Source organism: Salvelinus alpinus, chromosome 34 (assembly GCF_045679555.1).
Source record: "Salvelinus alpinus chromosome 34, SLU_Salpinus.1, whole genome shotgun sequence".
Taxonomy (NCBI): domain Eukaryota; kingdom Metazoa; phylum Chordata; class Actinopteri; order Salmoniformes; family Salmonidae; genus Salvelinus; species Salvelinus alpinus.
This window is the reverse complement of record NC_092119.1, coordinates 26,123,208-26,135,734: the sequence shown is the minus strand read 5'-3', so window position 1 is coordinate 26,135,734 and position 12,527 is coordinate 26,123,208. Positions and strand designations below refer to the sequence as shown.

The 12,527-nt window shown below is 42.9% G+C and overlaps 2 protein-coding genes across 18 annotated transcripts in view; both read left to right on the top strand.

Annotated features, from left to right (window-relative positions):
• Positions 1–223: 223 nt before the first annotated feature.
• Positions 224–7,051, top strand: LOC139563728 (eukaryotic translation initiation factor 5-like). 2 transcript variants are annotated; one of them, XM_071382611.1, is made up of 12 exons: positions 224–341; positions 971–1,178; positions 1,885–2,164; positions 2,344–2,425; positions 2,593–2,765; positions 3,261–3,372; positions 3,481–3,602; positions 3,791–3,955; positions 4,187–4,348; positions 4,481–4,645; positions 4,816–4,953; positions 6,693–7,051. In XM_071382611.1, the coding sequence occupies exons 3-12, from the start codon at positions 2,093–2,095 to the stop codon at positions 6,789–6,791; spliced, it is 1,290 nt and encodes a 429-aa protein (XP_071238712.1). In that variant the 5' UTR covers positions 224–341; positions 971–1,178; positions 1,885–2,092; the 3' UTR covers positions 6,792–7,051. The 2 variants fall into 2 exon arrangements, with proteins under 2 accessions (XP_071238712.1, XP_071238710.1); XM_071382609.1 differs by lacking the exon at positions 224–341 and adding an exon at positions 581–716.
• An 878-nt stretch (positions 7,052–7,929) lies between these two features.
• LOC139563725 (MAP/microtubule affinity-regulating kinase 3-like) overlaps positions 7,930–12,527 on the top strand; it is a 34,912-nt gene continuing 30,314 nt past the window's right edge. For 11 of the 16 annotated variants that reach the window (XR_011672628.1, XM_071382600.1, XM_071382597.1 and 8 more), the window contains exons 1-4: positions 7,930–8,614; positions 9,012–9,089; positions 10,118–10,288; positions 10,540–10,593. Coding sequence is in view for 15 of the 16 variants with exons in the window: in XM_071382600.1 (XP_071238701.1) it covers positions 8,468–8,614; positions 9,012–9,089; positions 10,118–10,288; positions 10,540–10,593 (450 nt within the window). In the remaining variant the exon portion in view is untranslated. The remainder of the gene's footprint in view (positions 8,615–9,011; positions 9,090–10,117; positions 10,289–10,539; positions 10,594–12,527) is intronic. The other 5 variants (XM_071382601.1, XM_071382599.1, XM_071382598.1 and 2 more) reach the window with 2 other exon arrangements.

Genomic DNA, 12,527 nt, shown 5'->3' with positions numbered 1-12,527 from the left:
ATTCCCAGTGTTTGTGATGCTCATCATTTGGTGCGACACAGACAGGGTGGCGTGAGTGGTGAAACAGAAGAGTCATTGTCTGTTCTTTTGAGTTTTGATGTTGATTCTTTGCCTGACAAAGGGATGTTTCCAGGGTTAGAATAGTGCAGAAGTTTTCATATGTGGTGGCAGTGAAGAAAGTAGAGGAAGATGGGTCAAGGGGGAGGGATCTAAGAGGAGTGGTGTGAGTAGTAGATCTGTACCAGTACAGAAGGATAGGCCAACAAGTAATATATGTTTCAGTAAAATTGGATTTATAGCATTTATAGCAATGGTTATCAACTGTACTGCAAGGTTGGAACGTAAGTTGCAGAAAATTGAGGTTATAGTGTCAGCTGCAGAGAGGTATTTGGGTGTTTGAGACTTGACATCATAAGAGTTCCAGGGTGTGTTAAGTGGTGCTGTCCCATCCTTTCAGATTGTTGACCTGAGGTAGGACTAAATAGATTTAAATAGTGGAGTAGGGGGGGTGCTTTTTTTGTGAGTACAGTGTTAGATGTTAGGGTATTTGTTTATTTATTTCTTCAAGCAAAGTATAAGGGAGTTGTACTACAGTCTAGTAGTAGGTGGCGGTAATGCAACATTTATTGGGTGCCAACCGCCGTTTAACTTAATCGAAGAAGAAGTTCACGTTTTGGCTACAGAATAATCATCCTGTCTGAGAGAACGTTCGAGAGGTAGCGAGTCAATTTTACTATCGTCCATCTGATTGCTAGGTGTTTAGCTAGCTAACTAACTAATAATTGTTGCATGATATGTTTGGGTCGAGTCCATGTTGTATTTAGCCAAAGCTAGTTAGCTAACGGCAACATACAAAAAGCTAGCTATCTACCGTTAGCGCGAGTGTATCAAAACGTGTTTCGCTAGCTAACGTTAGTCGCTGTATCTAACTAGTTTCTGCTGACTAACTCTTATTTTTGTTTTTTCTTAGACACCCCAACTCTGACGGCGTCCCGAATATTTTCACAACAGGGGCAAGAATCTGCTAGATCGTTTATCACCTCTGAAATTCTGCCACCTTGCATCATTGAATTACAATCCCAGCAACACACCAGCTATTGGCAGCAGCAGTATTAGGCAACACTTCACTGTGCCTCTTGGACGACCATCGTTGTTTATGTCTTTGTTTTACGAAAACGGTGAGTGCATAATGACCAGCTATAGAAATACGCTGCTGTCGTAAATATATACGCATTGTTTTTGTTGTATGTATATTTCGATGTAGCTACTTTTTATAGTGAAATTCGTGGCGTAGTTATGTCTTTGCTAAATAAGAATATCAAAATGGCGTCTCCCGTCACTCGTGCCATCTGATAAATCATGACGCACTCTGCAGCGCTAACTTACCTAGATTCATCAGTCTGGCTTCCCGGTTGCTAATCAACCTGATCTCGTTTGTACGTGGTTTGTATATCGAAGTGAAAGAATGCGTATACATACATGTTAACGTTAGACACGTTTGCTGTGTTTTAGCTCACGGTAAAGCGAGATCAGTTGGCTATCTGTTAGCTAGTGCATACGTTTTCGTACTGGCCCCCTGTGGGAATCGAACTCAACCCAGGCGTTGCAAGCGCCACCAACTGAGCCACACGGGGTCTCGTAATTGAGTTTGACAATGTCAGTGGCGACATTTCACGAGAGCCACACTAACTTTTGACACATTGGGTAGCTAGCTAGCAACATACCCAACAACTATACACACAGGTTGTAACTAAAAGGTAAAGTCAGATAATTATATAGGCTACTTAGGTATTCAATAAAAGCCATTGCCATCTAGGAAGTTATCAATCTGTGGAAATTTGTGGAACTAGAGTTGATGTCCATGCCTTTCTCCCCTCTTTTCAGAGCTGTTGCGCAGCTGTTGGAACCTGTGTGGAGGAAACGTAGTCTACGATCAAGGCGCTTGCGGCCACAGTGGCAAACTATTTTTCATGTCAGAGACTGAGCACGCTTGCAGTCGTTTATGTCATCCCCTCTTTTCCAGACAGAAGATCCCAAAAAATCCCCATTCAAGATATTTTTATCTTACTGATAGTGCTAGTAGCCAGTCAAAATGTCGGTCAACGTCAACCGCAGCGTGGCAGACCAGTTCTATCGCTACAAGATGCCCCGTCTGATTGCTAAGGTGATTATCTGGTATAATCTTGTCATGATCCTGTCAGGAAAATAGCATTGTCATTCAACATTCTTGATATTTGCATTCTTGGTCAGTTTTCCAATGAAATGTGCAGGACTCAATGGTGGTCCATTTGAAAATGATTCTTATAAGTTATTTATAGTTTTTGTGGTTTGATTTGTGTCCAGGTTGAGGGCAAGGGAAATGGAATCAAGACGGTCATTGTCAACATGACTGATGTTGCAAAGGCACTGAGTCGGCCTCCAACATGTAAGTTGACCTCCCCACTCCCATAGTGTTGATTCTAAAATGGTTACGTTGACTCGCACCATACATTGATATGTTACCTAACATTTAGTGAAGTGAAGGTATCTGTTGTGTGCATAACCATCCATTAGATTAGTGGATGTTGATTGCAACTCATAACCTCTTTGCAGATCCGACCAAGTTTTTTGGTTGTGAGCTTGGTGCGCAGACCCAGTTTGATGCAAAGAATGACCGCTTCATCGTCAACGGATCCCATGAGGCGAACAAGTTGCAGGATATGCTTGACATATTTATCCGTAAATTTGTGCTGTGTCCTGAGTGTGATAACCCTGAAACCGATTTGGTAAATATTTGATGAACATATTTGTCCTTTGTGGTTGGTGTTTGAGTAGTGTTGTCAAGAGTGGGACAGGAATTAAATGTGTTGAGTGCATTTATATGTGGGACTTTGCAAAAGAATTTGACCTTTTTTATATCAAAGCCACAGATGTTGGTCAGTTATTTTGCTGGTAGTGTTTCTTCCTTTTTTTAAATCATGTCTTTTAGTTCACTCCCAGTGTTATATCCTTGAGGCGTGTAGATATAATAACGCCCTGGTCATGTTTTTATGTAGATTTATTTGACATCCTGCCAACTTGAATTGTGCTATATCTGCCTTTTTGGGTCCTGCTTGTGCATGTCCCAGCCATTTGGGATCTCATCTGCTACATCATACACAGCAGTGAGAGATCAAGTGTCTTTCTCCTGCAATGCAGTTATGGTCTGTTTTGGGTATGTGATTGCTTGTCTATTATGGGTGGTATAAAGAGTGATTATGTTGGTTGACCTTTCATTGCAGCATATCAATCCTAAGAAACAAACCATTGGTAACTCCTGTAAGGCCTGTGGGTACCGTGGCATGTTAGACACTCGACACAAGCTCTGCACGTTTATCCTCAAAAACCCACCAGGTAAGCACACAATAAGAATTTGCCCATGACCGGTTTGTTTTTCTTATCTTAAAGTCAAGTCCGATATGTGGCCTGTTGAGTGAAAGCGCCAATGGCTTTTTTCAACAGAAAATGAACCTGGATCTGTGAAGGAGAAAAAAGAGAAGAAGAACCGTAAGAAGGACAAGGAAAATGGCTCTGGCAGCGGAGAGGCTGGGAACCATAACGACATAGATGCCCCTGATGCCGTGGTGAGTATCCTCATTAATGTGTGCAAGCCATGTCAGTTTAAGTTCTTAATGCTAGTGGTTGAATAGGGGGAACCAACCTCCATCACCACTCTCCAAGCTATTATTGTTCTGAAGGACTAGTCTGTCAGTAACCCAAGCCTGTCTGTCTAGCAGCTATTGATCCCTTGAGAACGTGTGTTGTGTATCAGGACGGTGATGATGATGACGACGAGGATTGGGCAGAGGAGACCACGGAGGAGGCACAGAGAAGAAGAATGGAGGAGATCAGTGCCCATGCCAAAAACCTGACCCTCAGTGAGGACATGGAGAAGACCCTGGAAGAGAGGGTCAACATATTCTATAACTTTGTCAAAGTAAGTTGTGCCTGAAATCAATTACAAGGACAATGAAAGTCGGTGATCCATTGTGAAAATTTCTCATTGATATAGGGGTATAATGAGAGTGAATGTTTTATGAAGCCGAACTAGAAGTTTTGACTGGCCATAAGTCTTTTTTCCCCCCTATTCAACACAGCAATATTTGTGCTTCTTAGGGGTTATTTTGAAAATCATGTTAAAAGCTTTCTCACTGGTTATTTTCTCCAGCAAAAAAGGGAGGATGGCGCTATTGATGCAGCAGATAAGGAGATCTTGGCAGAGGCAGAGCGTCTGGATGTGACGGCCATGGGACCGCTGATCCTGAGCGAGCTACTGTTTGACGAAAACATCCGTGACCAGATAAAGAAATACAAACGCCATTTCCTTCGCGTGAGTCTTCAAACCCCCATTGTTACATTTGACCTCTGTCATAACCTCTTACCACTGGTAATGTGTTCAAGAGGGGACAAAGTTGACCAAAACCTTGCCAAATTTATTGGTTTTGTTACTTTTTGTCTTTAGTTTTGTGTGAATAATAAGAAGGCCCAGAAATACCTCCTGGGAGGATTTGAGTGCCTGGTAAAGCTGCACCAAGCCCAGCTGCTGCCCCGTGTGCCTGTCATACTGAAAGACCTGTATGATGCTGATCTAGTGGAGGAGGATGTAATACTGTCCTGGGCAGAGAAGGTGTGTGTGTGGTTAAACTTGTACGTGCTCTCACACACAGTTCAATACAGCTGCATGTCAGACTGATCACCTTAATACCTAGTTTCTTGTAAAATATAACTTTTTGTCATTAAAATTTCTGTTTGCTCCTTCTCTGTGAGTGTCATTGCTCATTACTTTATATATTTCAGGTGTCTAAGAAATATGTCTCTAAGGAACTTGCCAAAGAGATCCATGCGAAGGCAGCTCCTTTCATCAAGTGGCTGAAGGAGGCGGAGGAAGAGAGCGAGGGCAGTGAGAAAGAAGAGGCAGAGGATGAAAATGTGGAGGTACTGGTCAGACTGTCCACTGATATATTTTCATAGCTTGCACAGTTTATACTTTGTGGTTTGAGTTGGGCTACTAGGATATGCTTAGTGAACACCGGCCAAACCCGGACGACGCTGGGCCAATTGTGCGCCGCCCTATGGGACTCCCAATCACGGCCGGTTGTGAATGGGTGTCTAGTGATGCCTCTAGCACTGAGATGCAGTGCCTTAGACCTCTGCGCAACTCGACTGATGAGTGGCTGAGAGAGATTGATGATTGTTAGACTTCAGTGCGGCTTTTGACATTAACGATCGTGGTCTGCTGATGGGGAAAACGCATGTTTTGGCTTTACACCCCCTGCTATATTGTGGATAAAGATTTTCTTGTTGTAACAGAACAGAGGGTATTCTTTAATGGAAGCCTCCAACATAATCCAGGTAGAATCAGGAATTGCCCAGGGTAGCTGTCCAGGCCTCTTACTTTTTAATATCTTTACTAATGACATGCCACGGGCCTTGAGTAAAGCCAGTGTGTATATGTATGCGGATGACTCAACACTACACGTCAGCTACTACAGCGACTGAAATGACTGCAACACTCAACAAAGAGCTGCAGTTAGTTTCAGAGTGGGTGGCAAGGAATAAGTTAGCCCTAAATATTTCCAAAACTTAAAAGCATTGTATTTGGGACAAAACATTCACTAAACCTCAACTAATTCTTGCAATGAATGTAGAAATTGAGCAAGTTGACTGTCATGGTCAAAACATGTTGATACAACAGTAGGTAAAATAGGTAGAAGTCTGTCCATAATAAAGTGCTACTCTGCCTTTCTAACAACTATCAACAAGGCAGGGCCTACAGGCTCTAGTTTTGTCACACCTGGACTACTGTCCAGTCGTGTGGTCAGGTGCCACACAGGGACCTCGTAAAATTACAATTGGTCCAGAACCGGGCACCCCGGCTGGCCCTTAAATGTACACTGAGCGTTAACATTAATATGCATGTAAATCTCTCATAGCTCAAAGTGGAGGAGAGATTGACTTCATCACTACTTGTTTTTGTAAGAAGTGTTGACATGTTGAATGCACCGAGCTGTCTTTCTAAACTACTAGCACACAGCTCGGACACCCATGCATACCCAACAAGATATGCCACCAAAGATCTCTTCACAATCCCCAAGTCAAGAACAGACTATGGAAGGTGCACAGTACTACATAGAGCCATGGCTACATGGAACTCTATTCCACATCAGATAAAATTAAATGATAATTCCTGAGTGGCGCAGCGGTCTGAGGCGTCGCTACAGACCCAGGTTCAATCCCAGGCTGTGGTCACTACTGACCGTGACCGGGAGACCTGTGAGGCGGTGCACAATTGGCCTAGCGTCGACAAGGTTAGGTAGGGTTTGGCTGGCCGGGATTTCATTTTCCCATCGTGCTCTAGTGACTCCTTGTGGCGGGCCGGGCACCTGCAAGCTGACTTTGATAGCCAGCTGGACGGTGTTTCATCAGACACATTGGTGCGGCTGGCTTCCGTTAAGCAAGCAGTGTGTCAAGAAGCAGTGCGGCTTGGCAGGGTCGTGTTTCGGAGGACGCATGGCTCTCGACCTTTGCCTGTCCCGAGTCCGTAGGGGAATTGCAGGGATGGGACAAGACTAACTACCATTTTGGATATCACAAAATTGTGGAGATACAGGTTTGAGTTTTGACGCCAGTATAATGCACAAATAAACACTTATTTTCCATCCTGCTCTCCTCAGGTTGTATATGATTCTTCTGCTCGGGAACTGAAAGTGGAGAACGTAAAACCGGACAAGCCTGACGAGGAAGAGGACTACTTTGATATTGATGCAATTTAAACAAGGAGGCCATTTTGAGAAGTTGTAGTTTTGAATCACATTTTCTCATCCTGCCAAATTGCCAGCCCTACTCTCCTTTTCACACAACCTCACTGCTTTTGTTAACATAGCGCTATTAGTCACTGCACATTAACTCTGTAATTGAGACATTTGATTTATGCGATATTGGTGTATTTTGGGGATTTAGTTGACTGCACACTAATTGTTGTAGTTTTTCATTTGCATTTTTTTCCAGTCATTAAATGTTTTGCTATCCACAACTGTTATATTTTTGTTCAATTTAGTCACAGATAAACAACCTTTGGTTAATTGTTAGATGGGATTCTTGAACTTGTCTGAGATAAGTGGTGTATGTGTAAACTACATGCCCACTAGGGATGTCACTGAACACTGCATTGGTATTCCCTCCTTGACAAGTCAGCAGTGCCATCTCGGCAGATATTGAATACAAAACTGTTTTGAAATAGGAGAGCACAGAAAACACTGGAATTATGACACATCAGGGTGATTCCTTATCCCGGTTGTTTTCAGTATATTGTATATTGCAACAGCCAATCCAGTCATAACAAAGCTAATTTTGGAAGCATGAGCCCCGACTCATGGTTTCTGTAGGTAAGGCATAAACTTTATTTCCAATCTGTCATTGTGAATCACTGAGCAGTGATAGTGCTACCATCACTGTCTACTGAGCGCCACAATGAGCGCTAAGGGGTCGCTGGTTTCCTCACGTCTTTGCTGCCATTAGACGGTAGTGATCTCTGAGGCAGTGATGGCATTGCGGACCAAGTCTTTTCGGTGAGCTGCATCCTTTGGCTCCCAAACAGCTCTTCGATTAAATGCTTGAAAATATCCCAAGAACCAGGGGAAACCGTGCACACAAAACCAAAAAAGGCGTCTACCATTGTCAGGTCGTGATGCACGTTGAAATAAAATTTTACCTAGACAAATTTCGATCGCCTGCATTTGTTTGCCAAATGGACTAGATTGACGTGCTCACTTTGTTTCTGCAGTGAATCCTCTTAAGAAAATGATTTTGTAATGTATTTGCAGATTATCGTTTTGAAGCTTAAAAAAGCAGTAGCAGTACGCAAATCGGGGAGCCAAATAAAAGGCCCTTTAGCCGATGCGATTCGGTTCCTAACGTTCACTAAAAAGAGCCATTCGTTCGCGAACGACCCATCACTATCAGACAGGATTTGGGCCGATCCAACAGAGCCCGTGAGTGGTAGCCATTTTGCTCCCACCTAAAACACTAGTTTCATTCGGAATCGAAGATGGAGAAGATGGAAGAAATAGAACCGACAGCAAGTCCAAAAGCTCAACAATTTTGAAACCCAGGAATACAGACGGATATCAAGGCACACACGGACAACATCGCAACAAAATTGCGATTTTGGGAGCGGTGACATCTGAACCTTCCGCCGTCCACTATGAGTAGCCTAGATTGGAGTCGATCAACCTCTGCTTAGTTCAATTTAACAGCCAATGTATTGTCTTTTTTGCAATGAAAAATAGTTAACATACTTAATTCTGAACATAAAGGACGATAGGGCGAATGCCCTGCTGCCGAGGAGCGTTATAGGGAAATACATGTCATTCAATTCTGTCTGCGTCTTCGTGACATCTTGAGACAAATTTGGATTGGATGGACCGATGTTGAGACAGTTGCCGAATTCATGGTTTGTGTCCAAAGGCAAGAATACAATCGCCTCCCCTCGTATTGCCAAAGGAGGTGCAGAATATACGGAAATAGACAACATTTAATCGAGAAAATGTCAACAAAAACTCCTCTACCTACAGTCAATGAGAAAGAGACAGAGAGCGTAAGTAAACTGTTATTATTAGCCAGTTAGAGGTGTTTTGTCTCTGACAATAGAAAGTAGGCCTAACCACGAAACTATTTTCCTTACATTGTATCATATGGTTTTACATACTGGTTACATTGTATCTGAGTGTTCGATACATTGTGTCACGCGGGAGACAGGCATATGTTCGGCACAAACAAAATCCTCTACTGTGCACGCCCTGGCTGTAATCTCATATGTTGCTTGATGTCACGCCAGATGCTCTGTTTGGTCTGTGGATAGTGATAAATAGCCTACTCATTTGTATCTCCATCCAAACAACCTTACCCGTTAGACTAGGTTCTGACTGGTTTTCAAGTTCTATTGCTTGCTCTCAATGATATAGGCTTACACTGATATTTCCCACCACCTCTAGTTCAATGACAATCGTCTGACCGTTTTCATTCTCGCTCAGAGTATCCGGCAAGCAATGAAAAGACACCCCATCAGTGTAGTAAGTAAGGACTTTTTAATAGAAATCTCAGTAGGCTACCTGTCATTTTAATTTAGCCAAATTAGGATGATGCCTCTCTTGGAATGTATTTTTATTAATTAGATTTTGATTTCATGCAGTTGTATCTAGATGCTCTAATACTCTTTATCCTGTCATTCATTCTGGTTCATAAGAAAGGAATATTATATTGAGGAAACATTCCAAGGGTATATATTTTTTTTAAAGTGTGACCTACTTAATGCAGTTTATAAGGGAGGTGAATTGTTCTCACATTTAGATATGTTGTTAGTGGATCACAACAGAAAGTAAAGCATCCCTGGCATTCCCTGCGAGTGATAACATCACTGTAACCCAGTGTTATAGTTGGCTATACTGGAAGTCTAGCCTTGTCCAACAGACTGCGGAGCGCAGCGTTCTGTCTGGTTTACGAGACCTTTGGACATCTGCTGAATCTAATGCATTCTTACTGGTAACATCCTGATCAATGCAAACATCAGAATCATTTTAATCTATATTTTTCCTTTTCATCCAGTTCAGCGCTGTACATCTTTTCCCACAACTCCAACTGTCTGTGGTGTAGCTGTGCGGCCAAGTAACCACTGATGCTCAGGTTAGGGGCGGGGTTGTTAGGGCGGAGCAGGGCGGAGTTAGAGAACAGAGCAGGCCATGCTAATGGAGCTGACCTGGGTTGGAGTCGATACTGACCCATAGAAAAGTATCAGTCTGATTTTGGGGTGGGCTTTTAACCAGGGTCAGAACATCAGTATGCTGTACATACACTTGATAATCAGGCTGCACTAGTCAGTCACCTACACTAAGCTTTCTTTACCCGCTTGGTTAACTTGATTATAATCTGTTCAGTAAAGATTTAATTAACAGGAGAGTTGTTTTGGAACCTTACATTGGATGGAATCCCAAGCATGAGCCACTGCTAGTGCAGAGATGTTCCACTCCTTTGTCTGTCTGTCCGTCCGTGAGTCCATCCACAGCACGCTGTTCTACTCATGTCTGTCTGTGTATGTCCACAGCATACGTCTCACAGCAATGGGCGCCAGGAGGTCACCGCTCGCTCCGTCCGCACCCGGAACTCTGGTGCCGACGAGCAGCCTCATGTGGGGAACTACCGACTCCTGAAGACCATTGGGAAGGGCAACTTCGCCAAGGTCAAGCTGGCCCGTCACATCCTCACTGGCAGAGAGGTGAGAGGAGAGACTAGGCCTGCAGCAGGACAGGCTGCTGTAGCCCCTTTCTGGTTTACCTAGCTTCACTAGTCTATTCTTTCCCCTCTCAATAGCGTTGTTCTTGTTGTGCAAATATGAATTGTATCTTGTTCACAAGTGGGGGACATAAAAATAAAAGATAAGTAATGTTATGTGTGTGCTGTGTTGATCCCAGTGAAGGGTCCTCAGAGCATAATTGTTTACACACTTTGTTTTTGCTCTCTCCTCAGGTGGCGATAAAGATTATCGATAAGACACAACTGAACCCAAACAGCCTTCAAAAGGTAAGGATCCTCCCTGTGTGGCTGTGATTCCCAGTACACTTATTGAGGTTGTGTGACAAAATAGATAATTTATCGTGGCTGTGTAACCGCTGACCTGTGTAGTTTTGGCCCTGTGCCTGTGCCCTGGTGGTGGTTGTGGCCAGTCAGAGGACATTATTGATATGACTGATGTGCTGCAGCAGACAGGGTTTGACAGACAGACAGAGAGCATGACCAGGGCTTACCCAGGGTGATGGTGTGGTCGTTGATATTCTGCCTGCCCCACTGAGACTCAGTAAGCATCTCTCTCACTCGCTGCTTAGCTGTAGTTTCCATCTGTTTTTCCAAAGCACCATTGATTCGGTGTTTTGTATTTAAAGTCAGGTCCTTTGACATAGGCTGTGCTAAGTCAACAGAAACTCTGAGTAGGGCACTATAAAATCAGCGTTGTGGACAGAATCATGGAATCTAGACATTAAAATGGAATTCAACAATATAAAAAATGGATTGAACTTCAGTAGGAAATCAACCACTGAACAAAAATATAAACTCAACATGCAGCAATTTCAAAGATTTTCTTGAGTTACAGTTCATATAAGGAAATCAGTAAATTAAAAAAAATGAATTAGGCCCTAATCTGTGGATTTCACATGACTGGGCAGGGGTGCAGCCATGGGTTCGCCTGGGAGAGCATAGGCCCACCCACTGGGGAGCCAGGCCCAGCCAATCAGAATGAGTTTTCCCCATAAAAGGGCTTTATTACAGACAGAAATACTTTTCATCAACCCACCCCTCCTCAGACACCCCGCAGGTGAAGAAGCCAGATGTGGAGGTCCTGGGCTCTGTGGTGGACATTCCTGCAGTCAGTATGCCAATTGCAACCTCCCTCAAAACGTGGGACATCTGTGGCATTGTGTTGGTTGTGTGACGAAACTACACATTTTAAAGTGGCCTTTTATTGTCCCCAGCACAAGGTGCACCTGTGTAATGATCATGCTGTTTAATCAGCTCCTTGCTTATGCCCCACCTGTCAGGTGGAATGATTATATTGGCAAAGGAGAAATGTAAACACATTTGTGCACATCATTTGAGATAAATAAGCTTTTTGTGCGTATGGAACATTTCTGTGATTTCTTTTTTTCCAGCTCATGAAACATGGGACGAACACTTTACATGTTGCGTTTATATTTTTATTCAGTATAAATATATTGAATTTATTCTAAAAATCATTAATTTGCCCATGTTAGTAATAAGATGACATGCATCAGTGATTCGTTTTGTCCTGCAACTTTTTGAAATGGCACAGGAATGCCCCTGTGTGTGTATATATGTCTACATTCTGGTAGAGATAGAAAGTCATTCCCAAAAACCTTCTCAATGAAATGCTAACTACAAAGTGGCCTATGCCTACCTGGCAGAATGACATGATTATTTGCATCAATCCAGTGGCCATTTGTTTTGCAAACTGCAATCACATGAGCGCTACAGAAACATCATTAACCAAACAACGGTCTCTGGCTGGTGCGTACTTGAAATAAAGGGTAACTAAAATCAAAATTTCTTAGATTTTTCCAGACCTCAAAAGTGGTCTCCTGATGTGGTTTAAGCATTTTTGTGAACTTAGAACATCCAATTTTGTTGAAAACCTGGAAAAACAAAACGGAGAACAGAAGCATGCAAAAATTACAAAAATCTCTTACAATGGCGCCAGAGGGGATGGCTGCCGTTTTATGGGCTCCTAACCAACTGTGTTATTTTTTTATTTTTTTCGCATTGTTTGTAACTTAATTTGTACATAATGCTGCTGCTACCGTCTCATATGAACGTGTCTCCTGCCAAAATACCAGCAACAGTGTGTGAAAACCTTGTGAAGACTTACAGAAAACGTTTGACCTCTGTCATTGCCAACAAAGGGTATATAACAAAGTATTGAGAAACTTTTGTTATTGACCAAA